This window comes from Castanea sativa, chromosome 4 (genome assembly GCF_040712315.1).
Source record: "Castanea sativa cultivar Marrone di Chiusa Pesio chromosome 4, ASM4071231v1".
Taxonomy (NCBI): Eukaryota; Viridiplantae; Streptophyta; class Magnoliopsida; order Fagales; family Fagaceae; genus Castanea; species Castanea sativa.
In genome coordinates this window covers 38,762,977-38,779,334 of record NC_134016.1, presented here as the reverse complement: position 1 = coordinate 38,779,334, position 16,358 = coordinate 38,762,977, and the positions used below count along the sequence as shown (strand labels likewise).

General features: G+C 35.2%; 4 protein-coding genes across 6 annotated transcripts; all 4 read left to right on the top strand.

Annotated features, from left to right (window-relative positions):
• The first annotated feature begins 791 nt into the window (after positions 1-791).
• On the top strand, positions 792-1,910 carry LOC142630483 ((+)-cis,trans-nepetalactol synthase NEPS1-like). The gene has a single exon (XM_075804484.1). It carries the CDS (start codon positions 909-911, stop codon positions 1,713-1,715), a length of 807 nt encoding a protein of 268 aa, XP_075660599.1. The 5' UTR covers positions 792-908; the 3' UTR covers positions 1,716-1,910.
• A 3,346-nt stretch (positions 1,911-5,256) lies between these two features.
• LOC142630756 ((+)-cis,trans-nepetalactol synthase NEPS1-like) lies at positions 5,257-6,379 on the top strand. The gene has a single exon (XM_075804797.1). It carries the CDS (start codon positions 5,390-5,392, stop codon positions 6,131-6,133), a length of 744 nt encoding a protein of 247 aa, XP_075660912.1. The 5' UTR covers positions 5,257-5,389; the 3' UTR covers positions 6,134-6,379.
• Positions 6,380-9,165: 2,786 nt separating this feature from the next.
• LOC142631788 ((+)-cis,trans-nepetalactol synthase NEPS2-like) lies at positions 9,166-10,141 on the top strand. Its single transcript, XM_075806105.1, has one exon. The coding sequence runs from the start codon at positions 9,278-9,280 to the stop codon at positions 10,058-10,060; it is 783 nt and encodes a 260-aa protein (XP_075662220.1). The 5' UTR covers positions 9,166-9,277; the 3' UTR covers positions 10,061-10,141.
• A 1,309-nt stretch (positions 10,142-11,450) lies between these two features.
• Positions 11,451-16,121, top strand: LOC142632225 (uncharacterized). Of its 3 annotated transcripts, none has more exons than XM_075806649.1 (5): positions 11,451-12,022; positions 12,765-12,898; positions 14,709-14,856; positions 14,969-15,075; positions 15,489-16,121. In XM_075806649.1, exons 1-5 carry the CDS (start codon positions 11,713-11,715, stop codon positions 15,528-15,530), a joined length of 741 nt encoding a protein of 246 aa, XP_075662764.1. In that variant the 5' UTR covers positions 11,451-11,712; the 3' UTR covers positions 15,531-16,121. The 3 variants fall into 3 exon arrangements, with proteins under 3 accessions (XP_075662764.1, XP_075662765.1, XP_075662766.1); XM_075806650.1 differs by having other exon boundaries at positions 11,570-12,022; positions 14,969-15,026; XM_075806651.1 differs by lacking the exon at positions 14,969-15,075 and having other exon boundaries at positions 11,570-12,022.
• Positions 16,122-16,358: the final 237 nt, after the last annotated feature.

Here is a 16,358-nt window from a genome sequence, read left to right as displayed (position 1 = left end):
CACCAATGGTTGTAGGTTGTGAATTGGATTGCAAATAAACAAAGAAATTATATGTTCAAGCATCAACTATTGAAAATCAACAATACCCTCGAGGCTTACAATATTCAGTGCAGATTTAAGAAGTAAGGACTTAGAAAGAGGTAAAAACAAATGCAAGTGTGCATATGTAGTTGAGAAACAATGGCTCTCTCTCTCTCTCTCTCTCTCTCTCTCTCTCTCTCCGGAGTTACAATGAACTCTGTTTTTTAATTAATTTACATGATATTAGAAGAATTTAACCACAAGATTTTATTTGTTATATTTTGAAATTTATTAATTATTATTACCCCTAAGAAATAGAGTTAAAGTGAAAATTTTTTCTGTAGATATCTCATTAGGTAAGATATTAGATATAAGGTAAGATCAGATAAGATAGAAATGATCGTAACATTCTCAAATACGTGATCAAAAAACCAATTTTCTATTTGTGGTTTATTTGGTGACACTAATGTCAAAATGAAGATAACATTCACATTGATAAGTTTAGCACTTACCAACTATAAATTATGGATCAAAATTTTCCTATACAAGAATCTTTACTCTGCTTCTCAATTATTCTGTCTACCTAATATGAGAAATGCTAGAATCAATAAAAGTGGCATAATTTTTGTCCCGACACGCCGTATGCCGAATTATAAATGGTAAAAATATGGTGGTACGTTCACGTGGAAACATCACATCTTACCACGGGTAAGTCGTTGCAAAAATTTTGCAATTTTACGGGATCCTAGCATTACTCACCTACTATTCCACCATGGCACCAACAATATAGATAGTAGTCCTATCTGATTTGATAGATTGTCCAATATCGATCATCTTCCAATAAAAGCTGCCATCTCAATGGTTTGCCCATTATCGCTCAGTTTGCAATGACAGACTCCTCCAACAACAAGAAGTTACTAGGCAAAGTAGCCATAATCACAGGTGGTGCAAGCGGCATAGGCAAGGCTACGGCTCACCTTTTTGCCCAACATGGTGCGCGCATGGTTGTTATCGCCGATATCCAAGACCAATTGGGTCACCAAGTAGCCACATCAATTGGTATAGACAAGTGCCAATACGTGCACTGTGATGTTTCCGATGAAGACCAGGTCAAGAACATGGTTGAATCAACGGTCCAGAAACATGGTCAGCTCGACATCATGTTCAGCAACGCTGGGACTCTGAGTTGCTCTGCCTCTGATCAGACAATCCTCGAGCTCGACCTTTCAGGGTTTGACAAAGTGATTCAAACCAACGCGCGTGGCATGGCTTTGTGTGTGAAACACGCGGCGCGTGTGATGGTTGAGAGGCGCGTGAAGGGGAGCATCATATGCACAGGAAGCGTAGCCGCTAGCCAAGGTAGACAGCTATCCACAGATTATTGTATGGCAAAGCATGCAGTGCTGGGTCTGGTTCGATCAGCAAGTGTGCAGCTTGGGCAGCATGGGATTAGAGTGAACTGTGTATCACCCTCTATGGTGGCTACACCAATGTCATGTGATGCATTAGGAATGGATGCAGAGCAAGTGGAGAAGATTTCTGAACCAAATTCAAGCTTAAAAGGAGTTGTGTTGAAGGTGAGAGATGTTGCCAATGCTGTGCTCTTTCTTGCATCTGATGATTCTGGTTTTGTCACTGGACTTGACTTGAAGGTTGATGGAGGCCACTTAGGGAGTGGGTACAAGCTCCAATGAGTATTGTTTTGAGATGGAAAGCAAAGAGTGTTTTAACCGTATTGTCTTGAACAAAATAAGTTAAAGGAAAAGGTATGTATACCTTGTTTAAGTTCTGTAAGGAGTATGTTATACTTTATATTTCACAAATATTGAATACAAATCATAGGTTGTATTTTATATTTCAAAAAATATAAATAATTTCTTATTAGAAAACAGATCCTGTAAGAAGAAATAAGTTGTCTACTATTTCTTATCTGGTAAACATTTCTAAATATAGAATTAAAAGCTTTAAAGAAGAGCTCACTCACTTCCTGAACCTTTGTAAAGAATAAGGTCAAGCTTTTAGGCAACTTACTTGTATGTACGAAATGATTTTTTTCCCTTGCTTGGTCTAAGGTAGTACTCTTCGGTTCCAGCAAATTGACGCTTTTGAAGTAAAATGTTTTCAAAATTTTTCAAGCAATCCATCAAAACGAGTGGAACAGCCATCGGAACTATTGGTGCCGAATGTCTAGTGATCAGATCACCTGAACCAGCAGCCGCAACGGTGGCTTCCACGATTGACACTGAAGCGTTGTCTTCAGTGATGAGACCACCAGCACTAGTAGTGCTCGAATAGTAATTTTGGTTATCGGATCTCCAGAAATGTTCACCGGAACGGTGTATCTGGTGATCAAACTACCGGCATCGGTTTTCAAAATGCCGATTCAAGTGACCAGACTTCAAGCACCAGTCGTTGGAGCGGCAACTCCAGCCATCAGACTACTGGCACTGGCTATCCAACCCACCTTACCGGTGCCCTAACTGCCAATGGATAAGAGGGGAAGCCAGTATGGTTTTGTAAATATTTTAACAAAATTGTAAAATTACAAAGTTTTGCAACTTTTTATAAAATATTTTACCAGCAACCGAAAAATATTTTATAAATTTGACTACATTTTATATGCTGACAAATATTTGAAAATGAAAAAAAAAAAATCCAAATATATTTTATTTCAAAACAGAGTGTGAGTTAAAAAGTATTTGCATAACCTCGGTGTGCAGAGTTGCTCGGAACCTTGGTGTTTCAGACTTTCAGCCCATTGTAAATTTTATTTATTTTTTTATTATTTTTTGAGAATAGCCCATAGTAAATTAAAGCTCAGTAATGAGCCTTATTGTGGTAGTGGCAAGTAAGCCCCTCCTGCATTCAATGGTTAAGATGCCATACTCTCATTCTATCAAAGACTTGATAGACAAGGCCATCAAGTCAATGGGCACTATTGATCAATTACATTCTTTGTATACAGACCACAATTTGTGGTGGGCTCAATTGAGTTGACAGTAATCATAGGTAAAAGAGGGTGAACACTTTGTAGGTTCAAGCCAGGTACCCATCATGGATTCATGGTTATTCCCCTTTTGGTTCATAATATGTTTGTTCGTCTAATCAATTGTAGCCTCTATCCTTACGTTTTAGTTTGAATGCTTGCCTTGCTGTCATCAGTTTTTTTATTTTTTTATTAAGTTTGAGTATTTAGAGATGCAATATAGACAAAGAACTTCTATGCTCGAGCTTCAACTATTGAAAATCAACAATACCTTTGAGGCTTATAATATTTAGTGCAGTTTTAAGAAGTAAAGACTTGAAAAAAGCTAAAAACGAATGCTAGTGTCTCGCTTTCCACTCAACGACAATTAACTTTGTTTTTTGCAATTAATTTTAAGTACTTGTTACATTTTGAAAGCTAAACATTTAATTGATTAATTATTATTACCCTAAACAATAGAGTTAAAGTGAAATTTTTTTCTTTATATATCTTCTCAAGTAAGATATTAGATTTAAGATAGATCAGATAATAGATATAGAGGACGTTTGGATAGCACGTCCACGTCCAGCCCCGTTTTTTTTTTTTTTTTTTTTTTCCACGCGCATCTGTCACTGTTCATTGGTCATGAACAGTGATTTTAGGCCAATGAACAGTACTTTTTAGAATGAACAGTAATTTTTACACATTAAAAAATTATTTTTGTACATTGTTTTCAGTTTTTAGTTTTCAGTTTTCAGCAATAAGTTCTATCCAAACAGACCCATAAGATCAAATTAAATTGAAATGATCCACCTATCAAGTAAACGTTCTAAAATATATGTTCAAAAAAACCAATTTTCTATTGTTGGTTCATTTGGTGACACTAATGTCAAAATAATGATGACATTGAGAAGTTAAGAACTGACATAGAACAGACCGTCATGGCCATCTTGAAACATTTGGGATACTTGAAATCATGACGTAAGACAAAAATGCACTAGTAAAAATTATTTGGGTGACGAAGTTGGAATTGTATGCAATTTTGTAGGTTGTATGGAAACGGTCTTCTAATCAATAGCTTTGCCGCAATGTGTGCCCTAATTTTGGCAATTTTTTTGCTATTTTTAGTAATTTTTGTTTCCTTAATAAATTTTTTCTCAAAAGTCAGAATAAGGTTCCCGCTTGTTTTGGGAAAACCCTTAAGGTTAGTAGTAGGCCTGTCCACGAGTTAGGCCGGGTTGGTTTTGGACTCAACTCGCCTGTGTCGGGTGGAGGGCGGTAAAACCCAAAACCGACCGCTGTCATCAATCGGTTGAGTCAGTTTCAGGAGAGGGTGAGCGTCGGTTGGTGGTCAGAATTAGAAAAATGTCATCAAAATCTAGAAAAAGTTGCTGAAATATGTAAAAAGTCACCAGAAAGCGACAAAAAGTTGCTAGAGTCTACATTTTTTCTCTAAAAATTGCTGGGATTAGCCAGATCTAGCTAAATCCCACTAGATCTAGTTGAGATCTAGCCGATCTGGTTGAGATCTCGCTAGATCTGGTTTAAATCTCGTCGGATCTGGCTTGATTTTGCCGAATTTGGCTAGATTTTTTATATAGCTTTGGTCGGGTTTTGGAGAAGCAAACTCGCCACTCGACTCGCCAACATCGGTTCTTAGAATCCCACTGCCGACTAACTGGAGTTACGATTTGAGCTAAAATTGAGTCGACATTGGGCGGGTTGGTCACTTTTTCGGGCCATGATCAGGTTTGGACACACCTAGTTAGTAGTTTATGATTTTGTATTTAACTCAATTTTACTATTTTTGGTAAGATTCATTATTTTGCCACATAATCTCATGATTAATGTGAATTAGGGTTTCAAATAGTTTCCTAATCATCCTAAGATTTTACTTCCTTAGTATTTACATGTTTTGTAGCATCTAAAAACAAATCAGATTATTATTAATAAAATTTAGAATTTTTTTATATTATTTTCGTTTCTATTAAAGAGAGTATTGTGTGTGTTTTTTAAGCTTAAGCAACATTAAGAACTGACCAACTATAAATTATGGATCAAAATTTGCCCAGATCTTACTCAAAGTAAGCCTCACATGGGCGGTGGAATGTTAGGTAGGAAAAAATTTTGTATGCACCAGACATATGAAACATCTCTCTCGTTGACAAATAGGCCCCACACACATGAGATATTCTCTCGTTGGGTAGATAGAATAATTGAGGAGAAAAGTAACTTACTCTTCACCTCAATTATTCTGTCTACCTAAAATATGAGGCTTATGAGCGCCCACATTGATATTATTGTCCTATCTGATTTGGTAGATTGTCCAGCATTTATCATCTTCCCAAAAAAGCCAATAAAAGTTGCAATCTCAATGGTTTGCCCATTATTGCTAAGTTTGCAATGACAGACTCCTCCAACAAGACGCTACAAGGGAAAGTAGCCATAATCACCGGTGGCGCAAGCGGCATAGGCGAGGCTACGGCTCACCTTTTTGCCCAACATGGTGCACGCATGGTTGTGATCGCCGATATCCAAGACCAACTGGGTCACCAAGTAGCCACATCCATAGGCATAGACAAGTGCCAATACGTGCACTGTGATGTTTCCGATGAAGACCAAGTCAAGAACATGGTTGAATCAACGGTCCAGAAACATGGTCAGCTCGACATCATGTTCAGCAACGCTGGGACTGTGAGTAGCTCTGATCAGACAATCCTCGAGCTCGACCTTTCAGGATTTGACAAAGTGATCGGAACCAACGCGCGTGGCATGGCTTTGTGTGTGAAACACGCGGCGCGTGTGATGGTTGAGAGGCGCGTGAAGGGGAGCATCATATGCACAGGAAGCATAGCCGCTAGCCAAGGTAAAAATCTGTTCACAGATTATTGTATGTCAAAGCACGCAGTGCTGGGTCTGGTTCGAGCGGCAAGTATGCAACTTGGGCAGCATGGCATTAGAGTGAACTGTGTATCACCCTCTGTAGTGGCTACACCAATGTCATGTGGTGCATATGGAATGGATGCAGAGCAAGTGAAGAAGATTTCTGAATCAACTTCAACCTTAAAAGGGGCTGTGTTGAAGGTGGGAGATGTTGCCAATGCTGTGCTCTTTCTTGCATCTGATGATTCTGGTTTTGTCACTTGACTTGACTTGAAGGTTGATGGGGGCCACTTAGGTAGTAGGTAATCAAGCTCCAATGAGTATTGTTTTAATTGAGATAAAAGAGAAGAGTTTAACTTATACAGTTACGTGTATTTAAATAACAATTTTTAATTTTTTCAAAATTATGTGTGGGTGAAAAAATGTATAAAAATATGTATAATGATGTTTAAAAATTGAAAATGTATATTTAAACTTGTATACCAAACATGACCATTGTCTTGAAGAAAATAAGTTTTTAAGAAAAGTTTCCTATGCAAATTTTCTGATCTAATTTTTGTGTTCTACTTTGTATCTTACTAATTTAACAGGTTTCACTATTAGAAAATAGATAATGTGATAAGAAATAAGTAGTCTACAAATTTCTTATCTGGTGAAAAGTCGTAAATATACAACTAAATGCTGTAAAGAAGAGCTCACTCACTCCCTGAACCATTGTAAAGAATGAGGGCAAGCTTTTAGGCAACTTACAAGCATGGAGTGTTGAGTTGCGAGGGAACTTGGAGAGTTGGAGTAAACTATTGTGGTAGTAGCAAGTAAGGCCCTCTGGCATTCTCTGATTAAGATCGATGTCATACTCTCGTTCTATCCAAGACTTGATAGACTAGATCAATAAGTCTACGGGTACAATTTATCAATCCCTCTCACTTTCTTTGTATTGTGGTTTGTGGACCACAATTTGTGGTGGGCTCACGCTCATTCATCTTTCTAGTACGTTAATTCAACCTAAAAAAAGGAAAAAAAAATAATACAATAATTTAGATTTGTCAAAATGTTTCACAAAGATCTATGCATCACAATAATAATTTCAACACAGTCAATTATGCAACTTCTTTCATAATATTTAAAGTAACAAATTGTAATTATTATATTATTATATTCATATGTTATTATCACTGACATCACTTTTATTATATAGTTCAATTGTAAAAAAAAAATTATGAAACTCATTGACTATTTATACTTATTTGCAATTTCAAACATTAAAAAAAATGGCATATTAAAACCATATCAGCATGACCACCACCACCACCACCACCACTAGTTGACTCAAATCAAGCATCAAAGTGCTGCCCATCTTTTTGTCTTCCCTATTCTTTTCTGTTTAAAGTTATGTTCTGTTTGCTACAATAAAAAATGTTATGTGAAGATAATTTTTTACATTTTTCTGTATTTGGTAGTATCAGCAAAAAATTGGTTAAAGGAAAATTATCTCATAACTTTCTTTAATTAACTTAGAATGAGATAGAACTATTTTCCGCTAAAAATTTATGAAAAACAACTCTATCTCGCGTGAAGTTAAATAATAGAAGTTAAGAAATAGTTTTCTAACTAACTCATTTTAATATTGCTACCAAACATTTGAAAATAAGACAGCTTTTCAAAAAATACTTTTTGAAAAATGATTTATTTTCCAAAAAACATTAATGTCAAAACAAACAGCGTGCTATTGTATCTTTTTTACTCTATAAACTACATTGCTCTCTAGTTTCATTAAGTTGTCATTTGAGTAGGGTTATTTTCTTCTTAAAACATGGCACATTCTAAACCATAAATTTGTTTCAAAGAAACCCTAACCTTGAAATGTACTGTCTCCGTTTCAAGGTAAAATGGAAAAATATCAATTTTTTATTCTTTTCTTTTTATTGTTTTTCTTTTTTCACATACAACAAACACCATCGATTCTCTTGCTTCATTATCGAGATAAGTATAGAAAGAAAAAAAAAAAGTAAATACAAATTTGTTTCATCCTCAAGGTAAGTAAAGAAAGATAAATAAAAAATAAATAAAAAATGAATAATGCCAGTATAAATTTACAATGTTATTGTAGCAACTATGTGTTTTTATACAACTTTGTGTGACCTAATTTTTGGTGAATTTTGAAATCGGTTTGCTAAAATGTGGTCCTTTTATTATTATTTTTAAAAAAACAATAAAAACTTGTTTGTGCTAGCAAACCCCTCCATCTCTTTCCTTCTCCGTCTCTTACTTTCCTAGTTTCCTCCAATATTTCACTTCCACTCAACTGAAATATGATTAAGGCCACAAAACATCGAGACCCCACAATAAAGGAATGACTTGAAAGGAAGGAAGTAGCTGGGAATAATGTTACATGGGGCTCACATCAATCTACTTAAGAATTAAGATTGGGCATTGAGTTGGGTTTTTGGATATAATATAAAAAGAATTTTTAAATGAAAACTTAACTCCTCACAATTACATAATTTTTGGATGACTTATGTTATCATGAAGCCGAAATTGGCACAGTAGCTTCATCTTCTACATATTGGGTTTTTTTTTTCCCCTGTTAATTACTCACTAGTGTATACAATGTGTGTGCGCCACTACATCTAAAATTTTGGGTTTAAAACATGAATTTAATTAAATTGTAAAATTGTGTTTTCACCATTCTAAAATTATAATTAAAATCATATTTTCAAAACACAATTTTGTGTCTTATGTGTATAATTCTGTACAGCTCCACAATTTCTTAAAGGGGTTTTCGACACTCAAGCGTGAGACACGGTTTGGAATGACATATTTTATATTAAAAGGAATTATTAAAAATCAAGAATGGCATATTGTCGCCTTAGCAAATATAAATTATTTTATAATATTTTTACAAACTATTAATGTGATAAATTTTTAAACCCACTAGTTTATGGTTTTATCATTATCAAACTTTTCAAATTCAAAAAAAAAAAAAAAAATATATATATATATATATATATATATATATATATATATATATATATATATGAAGAAGAAGAAGACAAAGATAAAGACAAATTTTTAAAATATAACTTTGAAATGTCTTATCTGGCCAAATAATTATCATGGAACAAAAACAGCTAGCCTACTGACAATGAGACAAAGAAAAAGATAAAAATAAATTTTGGAACTCCAACAACTAAATTTACGGATGAAAATCTGTCAATACTTCCAAAACAACAAATCTTAATTATTTCCCATTTGGCCTACAATAATTCCACTAGTGTTTACCTTTTCGACCTAATATTCCATCGTTCATATGGAGTAACAAGGATACCCCATCTGATTTTTTTTGATAGATTGCCAAGTATTGATCATCTTCCTAAAATTTCAATACCAGTTGCAACCTCAATTGCCATGACAGACTCCTCCAACAACAAACTACGAGGCAAAATAGCCATAGTCACCGGAGGGGCAAGCGGCATAGGTGAAGCCACGGCACGCGTTTTTGCCCAAAATGGTGCACGAATGGTGGTCATAGCTGATATCCAAGACCAATTGGGTCACCAAGTTGCCACATCTATTGGCCTAGACAAGTGCAACTACATGCACTGTGATGTTGCCAAAGAGGAAGAAGTCAAAGACATGGTTGAATCCACGGTGTGGAAACATGGTCAGCTAGATATAATGTTCAGCAACGCTGGGATTATAAGTGCTTCTGATCAGTGCGTCCTTGACCTTAACATCTCCGAATTTGACACGCTGTTCGCCACCAACGTGCGTGGCATGGCTTTGTGTGTAAAATACGCAGCGCGTGTGATGATTGAGCGGCGCGTGAGGGGGAGTATTATATGCACGGGGAGCGTGGCCGCGATCCACGGCGGGTATAGGCGCACGGATTATTGTATGTCAAAGCATGCGGTTCTGGGATTGGTTCGATCAGCGACTTCGCAGCTTGGGGAGTATGGGATTAGGGTGAATTGTGTGTCACCAAATGCACTTGCAACCAAGTTAACGAGCAACGCTAATGGTGAGAGCATAGAGGTACTTCAGAAGAAGTATCAAGCATACGCTAGGTTGAAAAGGGTTTCACTGAATGTGAATCATGTTGCTGATGCTGTGCTTTTTCTTGCATGTGATGAGTTTGTGGCTGGACATGATTTATTGGTAGATGGGTCTTTCATTCATCCCCCCCTTTAATAATGGGTTTGCAATAAAATTAATGTTCATATCTCACTTGTATGTCCATGACATGTTAGAAATAAATGTTCAATTTGTCAAGATTTGGATCTAACTTTATACCATTTCTATCTTTTGAGGTTGTAGATGGAGTTTGAATACATGAATAAATATAGCAATAGTTGAAAATCACCATCTGAATAAGAAGAAAATGAAGAGGTAACAAAATTTATAGAGTAATTAATGAAGAAAGAAAATTAGATAATTTCAATGTTTAGACCATATTAGAAAGGGAAATTAGAGAAGTACTCTTATCTTAATTGATGTTTTGGAGACAAGTGCGAATCCTTAATATATGTTCTAAAAAAAATTGGAAATGAGGTTGCTAGAAAGAGGTAATACAAAGATAGCCGATTGGTAAAGTTTGTTAGATTCCGATAAATACTAATTGCCTTTAATAATTGTACTTCTTCTTTTTGGTTCACTCTGAATTATATTAGACCCTCGTAACATTTGGCCTAATCAAAAGGATTGTCTTCGTACTAATGGTTTTAAAAAAGTCTAACAGTTATAGGCTGAAAATAGCACTTTCCCTACATGAACTTGGGCTTCAAAGTCATTTGGAAACCCAAAATTCTAGGTTGTTAAATGAGGAAAGAAAGAATAACTACAATTTTACTTGACCAGAAATATTGCTCGTATTATTGGTTGGTTTCACTTGGTGATAGATAACACAACCGTACCCTCTTGTTCATAGCCCTAGAACTCCAAATCAACCCTTCATACATGATACATCGCAGCTTGTCTAAACTTGAGCCGTGGAAAAGTCCATGAACCTTGGGCTATATGGAATTATTGTGGATTTTAATTGTTCCATTACTCTTAATTAGTGGTAGAATAAGGATTTGATTTCAGTTGACCAAATTTTGTAACATACATATATTTTCTTAGGTGACCCTTTCCCATCTAAGACAACCTAAGAGAAGGGTACCAATGCGCTCATTAGTAGAGAGATACTCAAATCCATATATTTTCTATACTCTCTCTCTCTAATAAAACTTATTTACTTAATTTTGTTTCTTTAATGCTGTTACATGAGAGAAAAATAAGACAATCGTAGTTTCAAGAGCTAAATTGTTAGAGTAATGCTACGTTCGTAACAATTTTATAACAAATTTTAAATCGCAAATCTTAAGCAATTTTAATTTAGGCCTACTATTAAAATTACTCTTTTACTCATTAATAACAATCAATAATAATTTACCACTTAAAATTTATTTTGAAATTATTATAAAAATACTATTAGTAGCGCATTTCTCAAATTATTAATCTTTCCGGTCAAAAGTATAAAAAATTAAAAACCCAAAGCCATAAGGAGCTGCTTAAAAGGAGACTGGAATAGTAGGGACTAGGAAAGCCGAAATACCCCTTATCCAAATGACCTCTCGACATCCCCAACAGGCAAAAGCCCACACTACCTTTCCAACCACCAACGGTCAGCACTCTCTCTCTCTCTCTCTCTCTCTCTCTCTCTCTCTCATACACACGCACTTGTTCCTCAGCTCGTGGATGTGATATGATTTAATCTCAAGAAGTATTTTGAGTATGTTTCATGCGAGGAGATTAGAGAGAGAGAGAGAGAGAGAGAGAGAGAGAGAGTGGGGATCTAAGAAATGGGCATGCAACTACGGTCTAGCTATTCCCGTGTTCATCAAAGTGGTTCAATGACACCACCAAACTCGTCTACATCTTTGCGTTCATTTGCTCCAGCAATTTCATTGCTATTCAATAACCATTCAATTCAAACCAAAGATATTTCTTTAGAGAGGTACCTTGGTTGCAATCATACTAGTAGAAGAAGAAGAGAATATGGGGTGGTGGCATCAAGCTCAAGCAACGTGGCTGCACCATTTTGGGATGATTGGAAACCTCAGAAGGGCCCTGCAGCTCCTTCCCTTAGCGACCTTGTCTGGCCTTCTGCAGGTTTCAGATATTACTTCTTTTTTCTTTTTTTTTTGGATAAATTACGTATTTGGTCCCTATCCTATACACTATATTTCAATTTGATCCCTAACCTTTTAATTGTGTCAATTTGGTTCACAACCTTTTTTCTTTCGATTTAATCGCTTACAGTTATCTTTTGAATGAAAATTAATGGCATTATACAATGGAAATAAAAAATTAGCTTCTGTTGACGTGATAATAAACTAAAATTTTATTTTGGCTATTTGCTATGTAAACAATTTTCATCTAATATATAATGACAATGACTAAATTGACACGACGTTAAAAGGTTAAGGACCAAATTAATACAATTAAAAAGTTAAGGACCAAATTGAAATATGGTGTAAAAGTTAGGGACTAAATATATAGTTTACCCTTTTCTTTTTTTATGAGGTTTTAGATATTACTTGATTGAGAGATTTTTTAGGAACTTAATTTTGGTTACACTTAGCAATATTGACTTGGATAATTAGATAATTCACCATAAAAGTAAAATGTCAAAAGATGAAAAGCTCGTTAATTGTGAATTTATATTCTATTAATCATAACTTATCATGTATATAATTAACTTTTTTTTATAAAATAACCATAATTTAAAAGTATAACACACTGTAGAACACAAAGTGTGGTTTGTATTCGATAATTGTATTAAAATATTAGGCAATATTGTTTCACTTTATGATTAGCAATGTGCTTAGTTGTTTGTGACTTGTTTTGATAGGAGCATTCGCAGCAATGGCATTATTGGGCAAGATGGATCAGATTTTGGCCCCAAGAGGAATCTCAATGACAATTGCACCTTTGGGGGCTGTTTCTGCTGTTCTCCTTGCTGCTCCCTCCTCACCTGCTGCTCGGGTACTCTCTCTCTCTCTCTCTCTCTCGGGCCTGTATTGAAAGAGCCCAAACTGACCTTAATGAGCTGACTTTGATTATGGGCTTGGCCCTTTTGTTTATCACTGTTCTCAGTGGGCCTTGCCATGACATGAAGCCCAGTAAGCGATACACAATATTTAGTTTGGTAAAAAATAAATGGTTTTTTTGTTTAAAATAGATAAAATAGATGGTTGATGACTCATGATGTTTAAAGTCTATCACTCTATTAGGATTTCTAACTCTTTGACGTGATGTGACTTGGGAGTGTTAATTTGGTGTTTGGACTTTCAACTTTAACTTAAGAAAGTAAAATTTAAGTTTGCTTCCAGATTCGAAATTGACACTAATGACTGTTTAAACTGGATTCATGCAAAAACTAAACATTTAAATTAATTAAAACAAGAAGTTAAATATAAAAGAACTGTCGATGATAAACTGTTATAGTCAAAATTTGATAATTTATATATATTGGATTGGCTGGGGCTCACAATTATAGACTCATTTGGGTTTGGACTTTGGATTTTAGACTTTGGCTAAAATCCAAAGACCAAACTAAAATCCATCCCTATTATACACATTTAAATTGTTAAAATATGTTTTTCTCAAAAAATAAAAGTTGTTAAAATATGCTAATTGTTAATTTTATTTGCAAAGAAGATAGGTCTTTCTGTAGCCAATTAAGTATTTCTCTCTCTTTTACTTATAGGAATGTTCAATTGAAAGTCTTTCTTTAAAGAAAATTGGAAATGAAGTTTTGGTTTCTAATCATTTTTTGGATGGTTTGAACTTAAAGCTATGTGCTTTAAATTATTTAACCCTTATGTTTAGTTTTTATATTTTTGGTGGTTTGAGTATAATGAATTATGACAAATGTTCAATAGTTATAGTATATTTGATTATATTTGAATTATATTTAAATATTGCTTAATTTAGTGAAGGGCTGAAGGCTGTCCACCAATCAAAGGGTAGGGTAAGACCCTTTTTTTTTTTTTTTTAAATGTAGTAGTGCTTAATAATATCTGAGTTTAATTAAAGTTAAACATGCCAAACCTTATCTTAACCAACCTAACCCCTTTTTAGATACTCTCAACCCAAATTATCGCACCAACCCAAAAAAAACCAATCCATTATCTTCAAGTTGGATTGGGTAAGTGAGATTGGTGAATTGGATACACACCCCTAATTTCCACAATCCACACTAGCATGCATTAGGGTATATGGGCAATGGGCCCTTGCTTGCTATTAGGTTTGTGTCCAAATTGTTGTCATGTGTGAATAAAACAAATGCAGTTTATGAATCCTTCATAATTGCCTTTGTGTGTGTGTGTGCGCGTGTGCGAGTGCAGGTGCGCTGCATGCACACACATGCCTGTCTCTGTTTTTTGTTGGGGCTGGGATCTGGGGAGTTGGGAAGGCTCAACATGATCATGGATCAGTCATAAGGTTAGCCAGGAAGAATCGATGAGAGGTGCTTAGAATCATCAAATTTTTACCCAAAGTGTATAGCACTATTTTGACCAGTTTGCAAATGAGATCTTACTTAGTGAAACATTTTAGAATCAAAACAAACTTTCTGACACAATTGACATAATCTAAGCTTACAACTGTCCAATTTTGCATTTAACAATGACAAGTCAATACTGAACATGCATCACTTCAATCCAAACCCTGCAATTTAATGCATATTTTGTCAACAATATTGGTGTCATTGGCTGTGTTATCCTTTTAACACGGCAATTCACCTCCTTGATAAGAACGAAAATCAAACGGTCTTCCTGCTGTGATTTTGCAGAAGTACAATATGTTCATGGCTCAAATTGGTTGCGCAGCAATTGGTGTTCTTGCTTTCTCTATATTTGGGGCAGGATGGCTTGCTAGGAGCACTGCCCTGGCTGCTTCAATTGCCTTCATGATTTACACAGGTGCAACTCATCCTCCAGGTAATGCCCAAAAGCCATGACAGCTTACACTTGTTCTTTCATTCTTGCCTGCTAGCTCCCTAAGAAATCCACAATTTGGTGCTAAGATGCAAGTTGTACAATCAAAATGCAGCTGCAAGTTTGCCTCTTCTATTCATTGATGGAGCTAAGTTGCACCACTTAAACTTTTGGTATGCTTTGTTTCCTGGCGCTACTGGATGCATTCTCCTTTGTTTGATTGTGAGTTCTTTTATTTTCCCCTGGCATCTACATTTAATCGCCAAAGGTCTTAACATAAAGAAACAAAAGCTCATAGAAGAATGACCTAATTAATAGAGGCAAATAAACTTCTCTCAACTGGCACAATGATATAATCATCCAATAGATAACAAATCTGAAGATAAATCATTATCAAAATTTAAGTACTGGAAATGCTAGCTTTCCATATTCAAAATACAGCCAAGTCCTTGCATTTCTGCATTTAGTTTAACATGAAAAAGAAATTATTCTGGTGATCACTAGATGCCATTATTCCTTCAAGATGCTAAAGAATGACCTTGTATTAGGAAAATTTCTGTGGCTTCTGTTTCTATGTATGTGTTATTAACAAGAGTGATCACTGATCTGTCTCCTTTCCTGTTCAACTGCTACAGCAAGAGATGGTGTTATACTTGAAGCACAACTTCAAGTTTTGATGTATAAACAACTCTGTCACATGAATGTCGTTTAAGTTTATGCGGCCCTTTCAAAGTTCAATCCATAAAGCCTGACAAAAGGTGGTGAAAGGCCTAGTCAGCCTTATCATGTGCTCCAAGTGTATTGTCCAAATTCTTCTTCTAGAGGGCTCATAGGGTGGAAAATTGAAGCTTGTGCATAGTATGACTGTATAGAGTCGGCAACCTTTGTCATTAGAAGGTTGGGATTGACATTATATTATTGGAGATTCAAGTCCTCGACTGGGTGATTTTGTTGAGGAATATCAGTATTGTATCTAAATTTTTTTGTCAGTTCCTATCAGGGTTACACGTTGTTAATCAGGGTTACACGTTGTTAACACCTTTATGGGTTATTATACAGAGCACTTGTGATTATTTTAGCTAAATCACAATTAAACTTGAAGTTGCTTATTCACGCTTCTTTGCCTTTCTTTGTTTGGTATTTGTTACAGATGGTGATTTCATATTCTGAATTCTAAGTAACACTGATACTACAGGGTTTCTTGGAGACTTGTAGTATAAATTCATTGTAAAACCTTATTTTTTATGAGAGAAGAATTCTCATTCACTCATTCCTGTGGACATGGATATAGGCACAAGCCTCATAAATTTCTATGTCAATTCTTCTATATTTCCTTTTTTTTCTCTCACAATTTTTCACTAACATTGCTTAGATTTGAAATCCTCCGTTATTATTGTACTTGTGTGCTCTAGCAGATGCTTATCTTACCACAAGTTTGATTGTTTATATATTGAAAGTAGGATGTCTTTGCAAAATACAAAAATATAACCCCACAAGAACATTTT

Excerpts from the sequence above, each read along its gene's own strand:
- LOC142630756 (XM_075804797.1), top strand. The coding sequence starts at position 5,390 with ATGACAGACTCCTCCAACAAGACGCTACAAGGGAAAGTAGCCATAATC.
- LOC142632225 (XM_075806649.1), top strand. The coding sequence starts at position 11,713 with ATGGGCATGCAACTACGGTCTAGCTATTCCCGTGTTCATCAAAGTGGT. Across the intron at positions 14,857-14,968 it reads AGGTGCAACTCATCCTCCAG|CTGCAAGTTTGCCTCTTCTA; the intron begins GTAATGCCCAAA and ends ATCAAAATGCAG. Across the intron at positions 15,076-15,488 it reads GCATTCTCCTTTGTTTGATT|CAAGAGATGGTGTTATACTT; the intron begins GTGAGTTCTTTT and ends CAACTGCTACAG.
- LOC142631788 (XM_075806105.1), top strand. The coding sequence starts at position 9,278 with ATGACAGACTCCTCCAACAACAAACTACGAGGCAAAATAGCCATAGTC.
- LOC142630483 (XM_075804484.1), top strand. The coding sequence starts at position 909 with ATGACAGACTCCTCCAACAACAAGAAGTTACTAGGCAAAGTAGCCATA.